The following is a 19,887-nucleotide window of genomic DNA, read 5'->3' as shown; positions in this document are numbered from 1 at the left end:
GTTGTAGAAAAGTTGTGAAGTTGATGTCTGCTTCCGTCCAGCAGCAGAAAGTCTATGGCTCGAAATGCGGGTCCATGGCTCGAAAGCTATGAGCCCACTGGTCGCCTTTCCTCTCCATGTTGACCTCGATGACCCGGTCACATGGTCGGAGTACGATTGCTCTCATTCAACGCATTCACGTGTAAAGCAGTGCACATCAGCACCCGCATCCGCGACTGACCTATTTCCTGAACGGCGTCGAATCGCAGTCGTGTTCACTGAACAGCAGTACCCTGGAATTTTAGTAGGGGCTCATGAAGGCTCATGCCCCACGTACAGACGGCGGAGGGGGTTTCTAAAGCCAACCAGGTGATGACAGCCGTGAGACAGTCATTCGCCAGCACTGACGTTTTCACGCTGCCACTGTTGTCAGGACCACGGTATTCCCGTTTTGACGCAAATATTCGATGGTATGACATCATCAGCTGGGGTCCGTTCGGCAAGCTCGATCAGCAGCGGCTGGCACAGGTTCAATGACAAGCTTCGCGTACTCGTCCGAGAAGTAAAGCATCAGCCGTATTCCGAGAGGCTCGGACTCCTCCAACTGCCTTCGTTGTACTACCGAAGTCGGATGGAGGAATGGTGGCGGCGCTGCAGATGTTTCACCGAAGCATGTCTTTGCGGGTGGGGGAGTTCCTGACACGACTCGAAAGTGACATGACAACAATTATGTAAGCTGAGAAGCCCTCAAGCCAGGACCTTTATCCATGGGAGCTGATTCAACTCCTGGGTCGTAAATGATTGGAATTTTTCATTTTTGTATTCCGCTGGCAATACTATCGTCATCCGCAGTTGAGTAATTTAAAACTATGCTCGATTCACGCTGCGCTTGCACCACGTGCGACAGCCCATACTGACCACGTCGTTAAAATGAGGTTGTTCGGTTAACTGAACAGGATTGCGAAAAGACCGGAATTCACAGGTCAAGTGGCCTTTTTTAAGTCTTGGTCATCACCATTGGGTGATGTAGGTGATTCGACAAGTTATATTTCAGAACTCCTTGGGGGACGGATAACGTGAATCCAATATTTTTGAAACCACGGCCCAAATATGATTTCTGAACACACGTGATCTTGCGCATGTTGTCAACGAGTGTCCTAGTAGGAATGCAGTCAGGCTGTCTGCATGTTTGTAAGGCTCAATACGCTTTACCTTGGTTTCCCCAGCTCACATAAAAGACAAGCTGCGCACGATGACCCCCACAATGCTCACACCACCACCCGTACGAATGCAACTGAGGTGCGGCCGCTGGCAAATGCTGGACCAGAATTTAAATACGACTGGGCAACTGACCTGAGCCCCGCTAGATCTCGCTCACACTCTGCAACGGCATTCGCGGGAAAACGCACTTATGCCCAGCTGAGCGCAAGCTTGGTTCTACCTGGGCAGTATCGCAGCTTAATCCATTTTATACGAGACACTGGGTCCTGGCAGGGCACAGGCCGGGCTGCGCTGCCGTAAGATCTATTGCTGGGTGGAGGGGGGGGGGGGGAGGGGGCAGCCAGAATATTGGTAGGATGGGAGGGGGGGGGGGGCACAGGGTTCACAAAGGGCCTCCTTATTGTGAAAGGCTCCTTTCTCCAAGAAATCGCCGGATATCGCCCACCTGATTTTGGGGAGCGTAATTTTCTTCGTTTTATTGCACCTTCTTTAACTTAAACAGAACCCAGACGGCATCGAAAAATTTAATTCTGTTCGAATTTTGAGGTCAATAAACTGTAGGAGCCTGGCGCTTAATGATCGCATGAAATAAACCGCCGCCGCTTTTCCTTTCACAAGGGCTCAGCAAACTTTTTCTGAGCACGTAGCACTTAGGGGCTGCTCGGATTTTTTTTCTGGGTTACACAGAGCTTGGTGAACGTAGGTTATAAATGGAAACGGGGTCATAGCATTGCACTGAAATGATCAACCCACATTCGCCTGGCAATGTTCAACTTTTTCAAACTTGAGAAATGGAAAAATTACTTAACAGTTTTGACCATGCGCGCTCACGAGTTTTCGAACAAAAACCACGACGCCTGACTTCACAGTCCGCGTAAGCTGCACGGCGTCGGCCCGCGGCTAGAACTGGAACCTTTCTGTGAGAAGTGCATTTAAATGTTTAAGGATGTCAATTAGTCCTTACAGTCCGGGGGTATGCTTTACTTGAACAACTTTTGATTATTTATAAGAGAAACGGATCAGCATTGACAGCACCGCGAACCGGTCTGGCATCTGGTGGCGGAACAAGATAAGTAAAAGTACAGCGCCTTTTTCGTTTTGTCGTCGCTGCTCATCAGTTCAGACGGTAATAAGCTGAACAATGAATATCCTTATTGTCCCGACGAAGGTCAAGGATTCCTCCAACAGCAGACTGCTTATGATATGGTTACGTTTTTCGGTGCTGATGTTCACCCGTTTGTTTTGATTTTCCATAAGACGTCATGTCGTAGTAGGGCGACATGCTGCTGTCTGTAGAAACTGAAACAACGCTGAATAATGCCGAAACACTCAGACAATAGCACACGACGAAATACAAGACATACTGAGCATGCTTTTGCAAACATGCAGCATGCAGAGCAAGCAAAAAAAATCCAGGCAAACAGGGTATGAACGTAAAACTTTAAGGGTGATAACTCCAGTCAACTGCACTAGACTAAACATGACGTTGCACAATGCATTTTTTTGGTTTCTTTTACCTGTGAAACAATAAGTAAAACCCTTCCTTAAAACTGACCATTAAAACTGACCTGACTTTACCCCACCATTTATGATGCCCTGCGTGAACTTAGCCTCCAGCAGATTGAGCGGGGGGGGGGGCAAACCCACCGTTTGGGGGAGGACCAGGTGGGACACGGGGGGGGGGGGGAGGCGAACTGGCTCAACCAGAAGAATACAAATCTACACCTCCACTGCTTCCACCACCGCAATGTCAAGCCTTCAAGCCCCGCAGTCAAGCCATCAAGCCCCCGCCGTCTTTTTCTACGGCTGGCGCGACGCACCGGCGGCAAAAACGCCGCGGGCGTGGCGAAACCGGAGCCGGGGGCAGCACCGGGCCGGTGTCGATGGACGCGGCGCGGCAGCGGCGAGATTGGGCACGGCGTCGAGCGCCGGGGGCCACGACGAGGAGGCGCCGACGAGGCGGACGCGGGCGGAGGAGAACGGCGCCAGGGGATGCACCAACTGCTGGAGTTGGGCTGTGCAGTGGATTACCATCGGACAGCTGTATATGCTGTAGTTCTAAGGGGGTTTCAACCACGAATGGTCAATGGTCTTAATTTGCCAAACGCTTCCAAGGTGTTTAAAGGTTTGTGCTTTCTTCAAATTATGTCACTGGAATGTCCGTAAAATACGTCGGAGAGAAAATAACGACATCCTTATATTTCATAACAAAAAAATGCGAGCTAATTAGCAGATTAAACTGAGTGGCGGCGACCGGCCCTCTTATGCCCGATGAGTTTGTCTCGCACGGGGAGTCATATGATCTACGTAAGCACGAATGTAAGTCCTTAGGCACTTCTAGCGAGCTGCACGCGTTCGCCTCTGCGCCAGAAATACTTGTGCCCTTAGCCTGTGTCGTCCCTACGGAACGTGCGTAACCTTCGCACGCGCCAATTCGCCCGTTTCTCGTCGTCCTTCTTTCTGGGCATGGGGAGGGGCACGCAACATCGTGCTTGGGCCCACTCACCCGACCCCTGGACTTGGCCACGTTAAGACCACGACGCTGGATATTCCAGACCTGCCGAACGCGGTATCACCCCCCTGAGGCGTCAGCGCCCCGCCTCGCTCCCGGCCATGCCTCAGGCGCCCGTGGCGGCGAGCACGTGACCGCCGTGCGCGGGAGACGGGGCGCGGCCGGTGATTTGTCGAGCGCTACGCTCCCCTCGCCGCGGCGCACGGGGCGGGAGGGGTGCGCCCGTTCCCCAGAGTCGGCCTGAGGAATGTGACGGCCGGTGCAGGATGGGGCTTGGAGATGACTCGAGAGCGTTTCGGTGTTGGTGGTGTTTTGCGATGTGCGGCCCGAGATTGGTGGCTCGGCTTACCGCTGGTCCCCGCGGCTGTCGGCTCGGGGAGTGGCGAGATACCGGCGGTCGCTGAGAGACGGCCAAAGCTATCCCGGACGTGTCAATTTGTAAAGCTAGTGTATTGCAGGGGAAACTGGTGCTGTGATGTAGATGTCGGGGCAAGGACCAGAGTGGGCCTGAGTACTATGAAGCCGTCCGGCCAGTGGTAGCAGTGGAAACATTCCGGGAGAAAATGGCAAATTCTCAGCGCCTTCGGGCAGGAGTACATGAAAGCATCCCATAAGCTCAGTCCTTGCGCCGTAGACAGGCGGAAAGTACCCAGGCGATGTCGACTGATGACACTTTCTTGCCTGGCCGAAGTTGCTCGACCTCAGGCTGGGCTACAGAACCGCGGCAAGCTGCTACCAAAAAATCAGCATCACACCGTTCTAAAGGACCCAAGCCCGCGCCACGTTCACTACTCGATGGGAATTCAGAACCAGGAACAAAATATCCTGTCGGCTGTCACTTCGGCTAATGTCCTGAATATCCAGAGCAGTCGTGACGGCAGACAACCCTGACGCCTTGGCGCACGCATCACAAAGGTTGCGGCTCACTCTAGCTGTCTGTCCGTGATGTTCTCGCGAACTCGCACTATTCTCCTCCTTTCCGCACACCCGAACACAGCATGAAATGCGGCAAGAAGACGGGCCCGCGTGTCGATCTGAACCCCCCGTCGTCGACCCCGTGATCCCACGCGGCCGACACCGCCCTGAGCTGTACGAGACTCGGAAGGGCGGCACTGCTCCCGTCGTCGCTGGCGACACGCGGCTCCGCAGCGCGGGGTTGATGCTCGCACCGGGCCCGACCCATCAGCTGAGTGGCGGAGCGTGGAGACGGCGCCCGACAGCCAGCAGCACCGGGTGCGGGGCGACCACCGCTCCCCGGGCCCCGGCGTCCATAAACCAGTCATAAAGCATGCACGTGACGCGCGACACGCGGCCGGGAGGCAGCCAGATGACTGGCGCGTGTCTTGGGTGCCGGCGACAGAGAAGGCGGTCGTTCGCTCTTGGTTTATTTTATACCCCCATCGGTGACATAGTGCTGCTATCTCAGCAGCAATGATTGTCGATTGTCGACCATTGTGGCACAGAAGCTTTGAGCTTTGCATAGGTCAGGAGTCATGATATGAATGGCATTTAAATTGGTCGCTCAGTCATAATTTGAAAGTCTCGGCATTGGTTTGTGTCAAGGGCGTAATTCGCAAAGAAGGTTGAGGCAAGGCGCCGAACGGTGAAAGTGGCTCAACCTGACCCCCAAAATACTCCAGCAAGCGGGTTTTGCCCACTTCCTTCTCGAAGTTGGAGTGCTCGAGCCCAAGTGGAGAGGAGGTGTGGGTTTTTCATTTTCCAACTGCATAGGAAACTACACCCCCGGTTGCCGCAAAACTTCAGTCATCCTCATCATCTACACCCCTAGTTCATGCTATTGGCCTGACGTACGCGGAAGAACCTAAAGCACGGCATCGTGGTTCAAGCCTCGAAAGTGGATAAAAAATTATCGTACGGATAACCTTGACCATCCGCTTCGGCCACTCGCCGTACTGTCGCCGTTTTCGTTCACTGCACTACTCTCCTCTAATCGAGATGTTGCGGACAAACACGAAGATATTCTCGTCCAGGAACGTATGCAGAAATTGCTGAAAGAGAGGGCTCGTTTCGAAGAGGGAATTAGGTATATTCACAATTTTCTGTGAAGGAAGCATGCAACGCGGCGATAACTTCCTCAGAAACATGCCAAATATGCTTCAAAAATTAAGAGCAGGACATGCGTGCCTTCCAACCACCTTGAACAGGTTCCTATTCGCTTTCAACGCAGCCCCGATGCCCTTGTTACCTTCGACCCGAAAAAGTAAAAATAGTTCTGCGCCTTATTTTTTCCAAGCAAATAATGTAGAATCCAGCAATTGGTTTGAGCAGCTCACCCATGTATAAGTGCATATATGTACGCACATATACGCACTTGCTTTGCTTCTTTGTTAACTTGTAGCGTGGGAATCACTTGACAAGAAGGCTGAGACGCTGTGAAATTAACTACCTGCAGAGGGAGCGCCCAACCTCTGAATGGAACATTCGGCGCCCCGCTACGCCCTGTGATGCTCGCATGCAAGCTACTGGTGCACGCACTGACACCATCTTTATTTGAATTGACATTTCCATGATCATGCTCCTGTTTGCTGCGATGGGGACAGTGACGTAGCCAAGGGAGAAACTTTTGGGGCCATGCACCCCAGGAGGCGACGTAGGCCCCCTAGAGCCGAATGTCCCAGTACTTTAGGCCGTTTAAAGGAAATGCTCCATATTTGGAGATATTGAAGCAAGCATCAGATGCAATGAAATAAGCTCACTACTACTACTGCGATACTTTTAGATGTAAAAGGCTGGTCGAGACAACACAATTTCTCTATCTAGTTAATATGTTTCTCAATACGTCCTTGTCTGTTTGCGTGATCGTTCGTTACACAACATTGATTGGAGGCTGATTGTTGGCCGTTTCATCTGCATGTCGTGCTCATGAGAGCCAGATATTAATGACTTGACAATTATATTTTTATTGTCCTTCATTGTCGCATGACCAATGAAATTACAGGCGACGATATTATGGCGTTATGGATGTCCGGGTGACCTTGAAATAGTCTGCACGAAAAAGTTTGCAAGAAATAGTCTGCGCATCTTCGCGGGCGTGTAGCTCAGAAAGTAGAGGGGTTAAGGTCTCAAGAATGACAGAGCTGTGATCTGCACCGAATGATCATCAGGATGGCCTTTCAGTTTAAAACCCTACATCAATGTGGAACACTCACTTTAAAACGCCCAAAGGACTTTTAAAACATAAAAAGAGGCCCCGAGGCATCAAAATAAGATTCCAAGCCCGAAAAGGTCATTCGAACAAAAAACATTACCCCATAGCCAAGAAGAGGAGGCCCCTTAGCTGTAAGCGCCCTCCTTCAAACACCGGTTGATCCCTCTAAAGGGCGGGACAGGCTGCTATTATTTGCCTTAGACAAGCTGGAAGCCGACTCGACTAGGCAGCCGTGGGGAATTCGAAAGCTGTTGAAAAAAACGTGCACATGTATCCAAACACTGACTTCGGAATGTATGAATCTACTCCGTCAACCATCTGACCGTGATTACAGATCCCCATCGGCGCTAAATATTGCATTTTCGTGCTTAATATTGTTGAAGGCGCTAAATCATGCATCACTGAGGGCACTTAGCAGAAAGCCAAAAAATCGGCGTGATGTGTACTCATTGAACTTCGCCGCCCCCCGTCGTAGAAAAATTCAGAAATAAAGAACGTACAGCTAGTGCGATTTTTCATGGTCATTGTTTCCAATATCTACGAATTCTACAGGCAGCAAGATGCTATCAAAGTGATTCCCAGTTACCCAGCTGAAATCAAGAGCTTAGCAACTTTCCAAAGACCAGGCAGACCTTGAAATATTTACCAATATCTTGAGAAATCAGCTTTGTTTTTGTGATGCTGGGATGGATATCAAAATTCATTTAATTATAAGTGAAAAGATGAGGAGCACATTTACCACCACACACGCAAATAAATAAATCCCGAGGCCCTGTTTTTATCATTAGCCATCAGCTGATCGCGAAATCGGCAAACCGCAGCTGACAGTGCCATCCCGGGAAAACCGCCAACCGACCCGAATCGCCGACCCGAAAACCGGCTCGTCGCAACCAGCAATGGTTTGTGAAACAACTTAACTGCAATAGTTGACCATTCTAGCCTGCTGCAAAACTGTTGTCCGCTTTGACGCATTATTGTATCAAATCGCCATTAGCTCAGCTGCAGAGCGCGTACGATGTTGTAACAGCCTGGAAGGAAAGCCAATCATAAATCAGGAGCACACCGCTTCGCGCAGCTAGATCCATCAGTCCGCCACATATCTTTTGTGCGCCATGAGCAACTTCAACCAACCTTTTCCTCCTATGATCCGGAGTTATGCCTGATTTCCGACTACCCGGCAACTTTGACTCTGGCCTATGACAGTCGCCGCTCTCTGCAGTCTCCGCTTGATAATTTATCCTGCTGTTGTCATGCCGTGTGAAGTTATGCGGCATCGGGTTGATAACATTTAGCTTAATTTCTTTATTATGGGTATGCAAGATTTCGTCACAAGGGGTTAGCCTAAACTTGTTCACTAAAAAAAAATGTTTTATCATCCCATAGGTGCACAACATTTATTTCATGGCGTATATCAATCTCATATGTGGTCAGTCTGTATCTCTGCCTCCATTTTTAATCATGTTATTTCTTAAATTTTAATTGGCCTGTGTTCACCATGTATTTAATCATTGCATGTTTAAAGTGGAATAAGGCGGACACGCAGCCATCTGTGCTCCCTCCCTTTTAATATAGTTCTGGTGATGAATTAAACGCGCATAGCTGCGGAGTACACGGCTGCCAATTCACATACATGAGTTTATTTTTAATAGCCTCGCGAGACGTCTTGAAAATACCTTTGTTGCATTTCACACAGACGAAAAAATCTAACGTTGATGCTGCAGCATGTAGCCAGAAAATAGTAAAGCCTCTTTCCAAGCAGTCCACTCCAAACCATGTTGAGTCGTAATTTCACGCTATATTACATGCATTCAAGGCTGGTTCCACCATTGACAAAGCACATACCCAATGATGCTGTTATGACGTCACAAGCACTACATCACTCACAAGCGCTGTACTGGGCGCCGTGCGCGTGCCTTGCGAACTGTTTTTACACCCCTGTAACGTCATGGGTTACGAATTGTTCGACTTGACTTAACTTGTTTCGTTTGGCAACTGGGAACGCTTTCCCAAGGGCCGCGTTCCCCAGCGCGGAGCGCGGCCCAGGTGCGCCGGAAGGTTCACAAATCCCTCGATAGATGTCGTCATCAGTTGCGTTCCCAGCAGACGGCGCTTCCAGCCCGCCCGCGGTCGCGCGCGCGGCCGCCAGTCGCCGGCTGGCATCTGGTGCGTGTGGTGGTGTGGCGCGTGTGCGTTCGAGACAGGACGCGTGTGACCCGGGCGACATCGCCGCGGGCACTGGCTGACCGGCGAGGTGGCATTGCGATCCAAGTGCGTGTGAAGTGAGACCACGCAGACGGCTCCGTATCCCGATCGTACACGTCAAACGCTGAGCATCGGCAACGAAAGACGCTTTGTTGACGGTCACCGCGTGGGACCGTCACTTCGGCCACAGCCGCCGCGTGCTGAGGCCGTAACTGCCGGTGGGCGCCACCCGGGCAAAACGGAAGTGACGTATTTCGGCATCCTCCGCCGACGAAGATTAGCGCGGAGTCGACCGATCGGAGAACCGCGCGGCCGGCATGCGGTTGTGAGGGGCCCCGAAGTGTGACCCTTGGGCCTCGCCCGAGCCGTGGACTGGAGGTCAGCCAGCGTGCGAGAGGGGCTGCCATGGACTCGAGGTCGGCGGGGGGCCGGCTATGGGCTGCCGCCGTGCTGCTGCTGGTGCTGGCGCTGCTGGACTCGACAGCAGGTGGGTGCAGGGCGGCCCCGCAGGGTCAAGAGACGTCGGCCCGGTGCGGCCGTGCCGCTGACGCCAGTAGCCGGCCTCAGAAGCGGCGAATGCTGTGGCAAACCCAACAGTTCCGCAGCGTTGAAACGGCGCTCGGGCGTGTCTCGTCGCCTTTCCAACTTCAGAAGAATTTAAGCCGAATATTCATGGTAGCGCTGTTGAGCGCACATGTGCCAAACCGGGAGCGGTACGGTTTGCATCCCTCTCACTTTTCGTGGACGTGTGGCAGCCCGTGGTGACGCATGGATAAGACTGACAAACGGGTATATTCCCTCCACTTTTTACCGACGCTCCTTCTGTCATAGGTGTGGGAATTGAGAGAAAATGAAAGGAACAGTGTCATACCCTCCCGCGCTTCTTGGGCGTGCCTCTTCAGGCCCGCAGAGGCCCGCTGCGTTGGCCCACGTGATGACTGAACGCCTCACGATTTGCTGGCGTCGTGGTGACGTTTATGACGATCTCACGAAGGCCATCCATTGTCTTCGGCACGTTTCGTGGGCCAATGAATGGCTGGTCTGTTGCACCGTCCCTCGCAGCTTGGCACTGCAAATTCAAATCACCTCGAGCAGCCCTGCAGAGCGCGAAACGTCGGTGGAGCCGGACTGAATTCGAGTTGATGCACAGCCATGTACCGTTATATTTACGTGTGCTTTCGCTGCTTACATAAACTCGCTCTGTGATTGCGTAGACCCGCCCCTAGGTGGGCGGCTAAAAATCACACACACGCGTACTTGAAAGCTAATCGCACTCTCCTCTTCGGTTATTTCCCCGTCGCAGTGCCAGCTTCCGACAAAACAATTTGTTGGGATATTGCAGGTGCAGACCATTCGCACTGGCTGCCCCGCGGGCTACAGTAACCAGTGGACCCGAATGGCGGCCGCAGTGAGGGACCAGCACTGCTCTGGGTCGTCGCAGGCGTGCGCGTGGACTCATTAGCTTCCGCGGCCGCGCATTTGCGAAACATTAGCATTCTGGGATGTTGATATAGTGGCTGACTGCGTCGTAACTCGATCAGACTCTAGTACATGTGACGGTGGGAGGCTTATGTTAACCCATAACTATTGGGCGAAGTATGTACGCTTTGGTTTTGTTTTTATGCAGCGCCTGGTTTAAACCAGTGCCGCGTTTTGTGACGCATTCGCCTCAGCCGACTGTCCGCCCAGTCTCACCTGCTCTCTGCACCCATGCTCCGTGCGCTCGACTCGGCCTCCTGTTTCCCACCATTGCTGACGGTCGACGTCGACTCCCCTTCCCCTCTAGCCCCCTCCCCTCTGGCCTGCACAAGTGCGCAATTTTCAGCCTGAGTATGGTGCATACCGTAGGGTCTTGCATTCCTTTCATGACTGCGCCAGCCACCAGCTGGCCAGCGTTGTGGCTCCCTCCGCGTTCCCGGTCCAATCGCCGTACAAACATCTGACACATTATTACAGGCCTATCGCCTACACGCATTCCGATTGCTTGCGTGTCTCACCGGGCCGCCCGGTGTGTAGCGAACGCTGTGCTCTGCAACGAAAACCCTTGTCCGTACCTGACCGGTTCGGCTTTTTCCTTCAATCCAACCGGTTTTGAGACAAAGGCCGGCTCGCTGGCCCGCCCCTAACTCCCTGACGCAATAATCAGGACGATTTCCGCCCGAGGAGTTCCAGCCGTCGGAACACGGGGCGCCTTCCGTGGGTCAAATTAACGCTCTAATCCTACCGTTGCGGCTGTCGGGCTTTGATTTGGCCCGCGGGGCCGCTTTTGCGAAGTTGTCGTCCGGCTTCCCGGTTTGTGCCGCTTCAGCGTCCTCCTGTGCAAAGTCGCGATGCAGCGGACCACACAGCCACGCCGCCTGTGCGCGCCGCCGTCGTCACGCCTGCCAGCTGCCGGTGTGGAATGATGGCTTTGCATTGATGCAAGGGTGGATGTCAAGTAGGTACTCCATTTCCCAAAGTGGGGAGTTTATGCTTTTTGATATTTTGCTCGTTTGCTGACGGATCCGCTTGTGAAACGGACTGAGCAGACTGTTACGTTCACTGGGGCGCAAAGCAGTAGCCCTGTGTGGCTGCAAGTTCTGAACAGCTCACGCTGACTGAAAGCCCGCCTAAGGCTGTATGCCGGCGTGTTTTTGTCGCTCCGGTCATAAATGGGAACAGTGTTTTAGCGCCGTTCCAGAGTAGCTTGTATTTCGTCGCGCTGTTTAACGAGCTCGCTCAGGGGATGGGGCTCAATAAAACGGGTAATAGATAATTTTATGATCAATTACGTTGCCTGGATATCTGGCGGACGTCGTTTTTACGCATGGATTGGGGCTGAGACGAAGACAAAGTTAAGGCAGCACACGGCTCTCCAGATATTGCGGCTGCTGTTGGGAGTGCCAAATGGTGCGGCAGCAAACAAAGGTTGTGGAGAGTGTTCAAAGAGATATTGTTAAATACAGCGCGGTATGTACCTAGTACATGCGATATTCAACACTGCAATACTCTTTTCAGTTCATGCCTAAAAGGAGATAAAAACCACGCGAAGACTCAGTCCGCACTCTTACATTTATGTTAACAAACGCATTGTGGCTGGTTGTCGAACCGCGCTGCGGGACAATCACAGGAAACAGCCGCCTCGGCCGCCTCGCTTTGCCGGTGTTGTCACTCAACGGCGGTTTTCCTCGAGCGAGGGTCGGTCGACTCTGGCCCGTCCTCTCCCCGGCGGCCGGCCGGGCTGGTCGTCATCTCGTGCCGCAGCTGGGGGCGCCGGCATTCCTCGCTCGCCGGCCGTGCATTGCATGCAGCGCCCGGCCGGGCGACGCCCCGCCTGCCGCCGTCCATGGGCCGGCGACTGTCGCCGCGCCGCATTCCCGGCCCGAAAAACTGGCCTTTATAATGAGTGGGTCCTATCTGGGCCTTTCATCTGCGCTTGCGGGGCGGCCTTGTTCGAGCGAGCCGCGGGTGCCATGGTGCGTCGCAGCGGAGCTGCAGAAGCACAGTGACGGACAGAGGCGTCTGGCTCTGCGGGTATCCTGGCGCTTCATCCTCGCCGTAGGCTGCCACCATAAGTCTCTCAGCAAAAAAACTTGCAACGGGAAATCTCTCGTCACGACTAGATGCTGTGAGTCATCGGTGCGTCATTTCCGGCCGCGGCCTTATTAGTCCCCTCAGCGGCCCCCTGCAACGCGACCGCCGGCTCGTGTCCGCATTCTGGCGGCTAGGGTGGACTGTCTATTGTCTCACAGCCCTTGTCCCCGTCTCCTGACCCGGCTTGGGTCGCATGTCGCCTGCACCCGACCAATGGGTCTGCCCGTTGTCTGTTGACCTCCATCTGCAGCCTCCTGAATCTCTGCCGCTCCCCGCCTTTTTACCTCGTCTCCAGTCTCCAGTCCTCTGACGGCGTCTGCTCTTAACTGGTCTCCTATCTCCTGTCTCCCGCCTGCGCTCTCCCCGTGCGCAGCGAAATCCCGTCCGTAGCCGGGCACCATGCAGTTAATTATGAAAGCGGCCGCTCGTCAACTTTGATGGCTCTCTCAGCCGCTGGAGGCTTGATCCGATGCTGCCGCCGCAGCCCATCGGGGACTCAGCGGGGAGGGGGTGGGGGAGGGGTGGGGAGGGAGGGGGAGGGGAGGGCCGTTGTCAGGTCATACCCCGTAGGTCCCGCGGCAGGCCGCGGCGGGGGCTGACCCGGGCCTGGCGCCGCCGCCGCCGCCGCCGCCGCCAGCCGGTCCACTGTGGGGTGGCCCGGGCCCGCCGCCGCCGCACAGCCGGTCGACTGTGGGGCTGACCCGGGCCCGCCGCCGCCGCACAGCCGGTCCACTGTGGGGCTTCGCGCCGCGTCACCTGACGCCCGTGTGACGTCACTGCGACAGCCGTTCACCTTGGCGGCCGACGGCGGCTGCAAATCGGCGATATTTGAGCGGGTGGGCGGCGCTGGTGCTGCACGGGACCTAGTTCTGGCGAGCCGGGCCGGGTCATGCCGCTCGGATGGAGCTGATCCCCGGTTTTGAGCGGCTTGGCTGGCGCTGGTTCTGACCAGGTGATCTGGAGTTGACTCCGACAGCCAGCTCTTCTCATGACCGTCGTTGCACCGAATAGCCCTTGCCATGTCCACGCCCTGTCCTGCCCCGTGTCCACGTTCTGTCCTGTTCCGTGCCCACATCCTGTCCTGTTCCGTGTCAACGTCCTGTCCTGCTCCGTTTTTACGTCCTATCCTTCCCCGTGTCCACGTCCTGTCGTGCTTCGCGTCCACGTCCTGTCCTGCTCTATGTCCACGTCCTGTCCTTCCCCGTGTCCACGTCCTGTCCTACTCCGCGTCCACGTGCTGCCTTTCCGTGTGTCCACACCTTGTCCTGCTCCGTGTCCACACCTTGTCCTGCTCCGTGTTTACGTCCTGTCCTGCTCCGTGTTTACGTCCTGTCCTGTTCCTTGTCCGTATCGTGTCCGCCTGTCTGCTCCGTCCGCCAGTCCTGTATGGCGCATGTCGAGTTGTTCCCGGGCGTGCTGGGACTGAGCCAGTCCCGGGCCGGTGACTGGGTGACTGACGGACACTTCCACTGGAGTGACCAACACTGAGCGAGGCACGTCGCAGCCAGGGTATGGGTGACGTCAGCACCGCAATCCGGGATCGGGGAGGGGCCGGGCTCTCCCCCGGAGCCGCGGCTGGACGGGGCGGGAATGGGCTGCCCGCTTCTGCCAGGGACGTATCCAGGCGTGGCGGTCGGGGGCACCGAGGGCGGAAGGGGTAGGAGAGCGAAAGCGGTGATGTTGTGAGTGTTCCAGTGCGCTGTGAAGGGGGCGTTTCTGTCGGCTGCGGACGTAGTGACAGGCCTGGTGCGTGCGCCGCATGGACGTAAGACGCCTATCGGCGAATCGACCGGCCCGCTTCCGAGCGCTCGTCGTCTTTGTTAATGGCTCGGACGTTCGTAATTGTCGTCTCGTCTCGTTGGATACATTTTACGAGCCTCTGTAAACATGCCTCCAGACCTCACCCGCTGTGGAATGCCGTAATTGGCGGGCCAGGCGCGTAAACTCAACGCCCACGTATTTGTCGCAGCGCCCTACAGGCTTTTTACGTGGTCAGATAATATAACCGCTCGCAACAAAGCCGTTTCCATCCGCCGTCGGCGCCGCTGACCGCGGAGGCGCGTGGCACGGGCTGGTGTCCGCATATGAGGTCTTCGGGTCGGCGGCGATGGTCGTTAGCCTCAGCCTCGCGATCATCAGGCATTCAATTGCCCCCTCAGCTGGAAAATGTCACATAAATTCGGCGCGGTGAGTTCGACCGAGGAATCCCGAATGTGGTGGCCGCGGGCGCGCTCGGCCGGTCAGGTGAGGCCTCCAGGCTGGTGAACGTATCGACGCCGGGGCCTCGTTTACGGGAGGAGCCGACCGTGTATTCGTGCGTGATGCGGGACCCGTGCCCGGTTCTGCAGCGCCGCTCCGTTCAGCGTCGTTAGACGTGACTCATTGTTCTCATTGTACGCGTAGACGGCTGGTTCGGCGTGAGGAAGACAATTTAAAAACGCCCTGTTGTTGCGGCTGAATATGACGTAGTGCGCTCATGGGACATCAGATATGTTGGCCCTAGCCCGCGAAAGGTAGTGTGTCAGTATGTTGTCGCCTTGTTATGCTGATTCTCTCTGAGAGTAGGGTATCGTGGGTGACAGTGTAGGGTATCGTGGGTGCCAGTGTAGGGTATCGTGGGTGCTAGTGTATGGGTACCGTGGGTACCAGTGTAGGGTACCGTGGGTGCTAGTGTATGGGTATCGTGGGTACCAGTGTAGGGTATCGTGGGTGCCAGTGTAGGGTATCGTGGGTGCTAGTGTATGGGTACCGTGGGTACCAGTGTAGGGTATCGTGGGTGCCAGTGTAGGGTACCGTGGGTGCCAGTGTAGGGTACCGTGGTACCAGTGTGGGGTACCGTGGGTGCTAGTGTATGGGTATCGTGGGTACCAGTGTAGGGTATCGTGGGTGCCAGTGTAGGGTACCGTGGGTGCCAGTGTAGGGTACCGTGGGTACCAGTGTGGGGTACCGTGGGTGCTAGTGTATGGGTATCGTGGGTACCAGTGTAGGGTACTGTGGGTGCCAGTGTAGGGTACCGTGGGTACCAGTGTGGGGTACCGTGGGTACCAGTGTATGGGTGACGAGGAGCGTTGTGTACAAATAAGTGACATAAAACTATTCGACCACAGGCTCCCACAGATTTCCGTAGAAACTGCGGCGCCTTCGGCGCTTGTTCATGTTGACTGGGCCGTCTGTCAGACTGGACGGCCTGCCCCTCCCATGCCGGGCGCGGTGTGATTCCGCTCCAAGTCTTGCAGCCTGCAGCCAGAGCCTCCCTCCCCTCCCCCGCCATTGTGTCGGGCCTGGCGCGGACTCGTTTTGCAAAGTCGGGCGGCGATAGCACCCGTCCCTGCACCGCGTGTAGACAGATGCGGGGCGATCGGTCCGTGACCCGGCCAGCGGCTCGGCCGCCGGCGCGGTGCCGGTTCACGGACGTGGTGCTCACAACCCAGCCGACAACCCATGACTCAACCCGGCCGGAGGGCACGAGGAGCCCCCTGTCACGGTGTCACCCGACGACCCGCGCCCCCCACCTCACGTAATGGGGTCGGTCGAGAGAGCGAGGAGGCAGCCCCTACACCCCACAACCCACAACCCAGCCCGGCCGGAGGGCGCGAGGAGCCCCCTGCCGCGGTGTCATCCGATGACCCGCCCTTCCCACCTCGCGTAATGGGGTCGGCCGACAGAGCGAGGAGGCGGCGCAGGGGCCGCCCCGCCGCGGCGGCGCCGGTCTGCCCATTGTTCCTCTCCCTGTCGTCAGCGGCCGGGCCCGGGCCCGACACCGGAGGTGCGCTTCGGCGCTCGTGGCGCAGGAGGTGCGCCTCGACGTCCGTGGTGCCGCCCCGGCGACAAATGAGGCTGACGGCGGACGAACGCGCCACGGTCGGACCGCCGGCGCGGCCGGCGCGGCGGCGTGTAATCAGCGCGCCGTTAACTGCCCTCCTCATCAGCGCGGCTCCGTTCTGTTTTCGCGTTATTGATTGTCCGTGCGGCGGCGTCCCGCGGCGCCGAGCGGGGACGGTGTGGGCCCCCGCGGTGCGCTTCCCGTCGCCGGCCGCCGCCGCACCGCTGGCGGCGCGGCCCACCGCACTGGACCGGAGCGGCGCCTCGTCGGTGAGGAGGCGGGGCGGGGCGCTGGCCCGCCTCCCGCGGCGACTCGATCCAACACAAACTCTACTGCCGACACGTTTTGGCCGCGGCTACAGGGATCGGAGTAGTGTTTCCCGACGCCCTCATGGTGACAGTCTCTGTCTGGTCTCCATGGCGACACTGAGGTGGCAGCTCCCATGGCGACATACTCTAAACCAGCTTCGATGGTGCAGTAATCCGCCCCAGCCCCTGGGCGCCAGCCTCCAGAATGCTACTTCCTATTCCGCGACGACCCAGCACCGGCACCTAAGGTACCAAAGCACCAGCTGCATTACGCACCAGCACCAGCTCCCATTACGCGGCAATCTGGCGCCTCCCATGAGCACACCCGCGCACCAGTGGCTCCTAAAGCTGCACTCCGGGACCACCTCCCATATCGCCACACGCCAGCGCCATCCCCTACAGCGTCGCACTCCATCGTCAGCTCCCACTTCGACACACGCACTCCGTCCCCCTCCAACGCAGTTCGCCATCCCCACAGCGCCCACGGCGCGCGGCGCACGGCGCGACGCGGCCACCGGAGCGGCAGCGAGAGGCTCGGCTCGGCTCGGATACCTTCCAGTCGGCCGAGTCTCTCCTGGACCCAGGTGCGCGCCGCCGTCCAAGCGTGGCTTATCCGGCCGCCCTCCATTGAAGGCGGCTGTTTACGCCAGGTGAGCGGCGTTCCAGGCCCCGCTCTATTTGATCAGATGAGTGCGCCGCCGCGCCGCCAAAGGACGACGAATTATCGCCGGTGGAACGGACCCCCGGGCGCTGATGGGCTCACTGGCCGCTGATTGGCCTCCGGAATCGATGGGCTTACTTTCTGGTGGAAGGAACGGTGTTTTGCGCGGTAATTGAGTCTGGCCCGGTCCGGTTTTAGGTTGTGTATGATTTAAACACGCTGTGGCGAAGAAGAGCAGATAGGGTCACCCTTTTTAGAGTTTCCATTTGCGTGCGGACCGTGCCTTTGAAGTTCTGTGTCGCGGGGGTCGCGGTATATATATATATATATATATATATATATATATATATATATATATATATATATATATATGCACACACAGCAGCTTTGGCTTAGCATGAACGTTTCATCTGCACGATGATGTGTTTACATGCTTGCATACAGAGCAGAATATGCAGAAAATAAGCTATCGTCGACACGGAAAAAAGGTAATAAAAAACGCGATGGCAACGTAATCTCGGCAAGTCCATTTTCGGCAGCATCGGATTGTGCTTCGGTTCACACAGCTACCACATCATTAGTCCACTTGCCTCTTCCTTCGTGGTGACTCCGTCATCGAGCCGACCTCACGGCTAGAGACAGCAACCTCAAGCTGAAAGGCAATCGCCTGTTGTTCCCAGTATCCCGTAACCACCCAGGCGCTTATACAATGTTGTACCATGTCCGCACTTCAGCCGCGCCCAAGTTACAAACTTTGCTAGTCTAGTAAATGGCTATCCATCGTTGTGTGGTTCAAGATCTTCGGCAGATGGAAAGCTTCCTATTTCAGGTGTATTTTTATTTTATTTATATTTTATTTTATTGGCACGTCGAGCTTGAAAGCCTTAATCGGAGACATTTGCAATCGCTCGATGAGTTCTTTGAGGGGATGATACGTGATTTCTGCACAACTTGCTCAACGGTACAAACAAATTAGCCAAGGCCCAATGATTGTCGGGCGCTTTGGATGGGGATCTATCGTTGGGTACATTGCCAAGACCATTGGTGCGTAGAGCAGCGTCAGAAGTCGGTGTGGACGGGGCTCAGAGTCATTTCACACGCAGGCAGACTGCTTAAACTGCTTGGCCTCTGGGATAGCCACGAGTGCTTGAGGTGTACAGGTCACAAACATTACGTCAATCCATGGGAATCATATTGCAATTAAATGCATTCAAACCATAAAATAGTTTTCTGTTACCGCCGGCAGAGCAGTGCTCCCCTCACAGGCGAAGTCGTTTAAATGAAATGCATTAAATACACAGCACCCAGTAGTATGAACATAGATAAAGGATATATCTCAAAGCCAAGTTAAAATGCTACAGAGTTAAAACATACTTGATCACTTGAGCTCTAATAGTGCCAAAACTGTCATGAAAGACATCCACACTAGTGTTCCAAGCTAAAACATGTTCTTTACTCTTAGCAGCTTGCAAAAAAAGACCGCTGTGTACTGTCTGCAGGCGGGCGCGAGATACAGCGGGCAGAGTTCGGGGCGGGTCGATCGAGGCGGCACGTGCAAGCGGAAATAGCTTGGCAAGATTTGAGAGTCCAGTTTGCCTTGGAAGATGTTTCTCGGAAAGAGTGGATCGTGCGGCACTCTTCGCGCCTCTAGGGATGGGATTTTGCAATGAACCAGAAGGCTGTAGTAAGAAAGGCTGTTCGCCCCGAGGATGTGTGAATAAGTAACAAAATAAGAAACTTGTGCTGCACCCGCTCGGGCCGCTCTGTGTAGGAATTGGCCGCCCCCGTCCGGGCCGCAGCACCAAATTCTAAAATCGATCACATGTTTGCGTTTATTTACTTGCATACGGATGAGTTCTCTGTATATAGTGGTAGAATTGGCCGCCCGCCATCCAGACCACAGTACCAAATTCTAAAACCGATCACACGTTTGCAAAATACCCGACCATCACTGCACTTCGGTTGAATTTTGACCTGCATGTACGACCTTATATATATATATATATATATATATATATATATATATATATATATATGTATAATATGCTTTATACGTGTTTTGGATACGCATCTGTTTTATTTTTGCTCGATCGATGTGTCCCACACAGCAATGTGTGTCTCCCACCCTGCAGTAGTCCTCGCTAGGAACTCGCCAGGTGCGCCCGTGGCCGGAGCGAGCGTGACGCGACGGCCGGCTCCTCGGGCACATCGTCACGCCGCGTGAGAGCGTGAGCGAAGCGCACGACTGCACACCGCGACGTGACGTCGCCAGCCGGTCCAACGACGCCCCTTTTGGGCAGCCGCTGCGCCAGGGGGGGGGGGAGTCAGACTCCGGCGCGGCAGGGGCGGGCCGGGCGCGGTTAAGCTGCAGATGGCTCGTGCGACCTCCAGCCGTACTGGCGGCGGCCAGCTGCTGGTGTTGGCCATGTGCAGGAGCTG

The 19,887-nt window shown here is 55.3% G+C and overlaps 1 protein-coding gene across 1 annotated transcript in view; it reads left to right on the top strand.

Annotated features, from left to right (window-relative positions):
* Positions 1-9,039: 9,039 nt before the first annotated feature.
* The window catches only part of LOC119098708 (neural-cadherin), a gene marked incomplete at its 3' end in the record, with an annotated part of 90,249 nt that continues 79,401 nt past the window's right edge, over positions 9,040-19,887 (top strand). The window contains 1 exon segment of the mRNA XM_037221715.1: positions 9,040-9,570. Within this exon segment, the coding sequence (XP_037077610.1) occupies positions 9,489-9,570 (82 nt within the window).

Source organism: Pollicipes pollicipes, unplaced genomic scaffold, assembly GCF_011947565.3.
Source record: "Pollicipes pollicipes isolate AB1234 unplaced genomic scaffold, Ppol_2.1 Scaffold_4740;HRSCAF=5597_pilon_pilon_pilon, whole genome shotgun sequence".
In the NCBI taxonomy this organism is placed as follows: Eukaryota; Metazoa; Arthropoda; class Thecostraca; order Pollicipedomorpha; family Pollicipedidae; genus Pollicipes; species Pollicipes pollicipes.
Note: the sequence above shows the minus strand (reverse complement) of the source record. Positions and strands in the feature narration are given on the sequence as shown.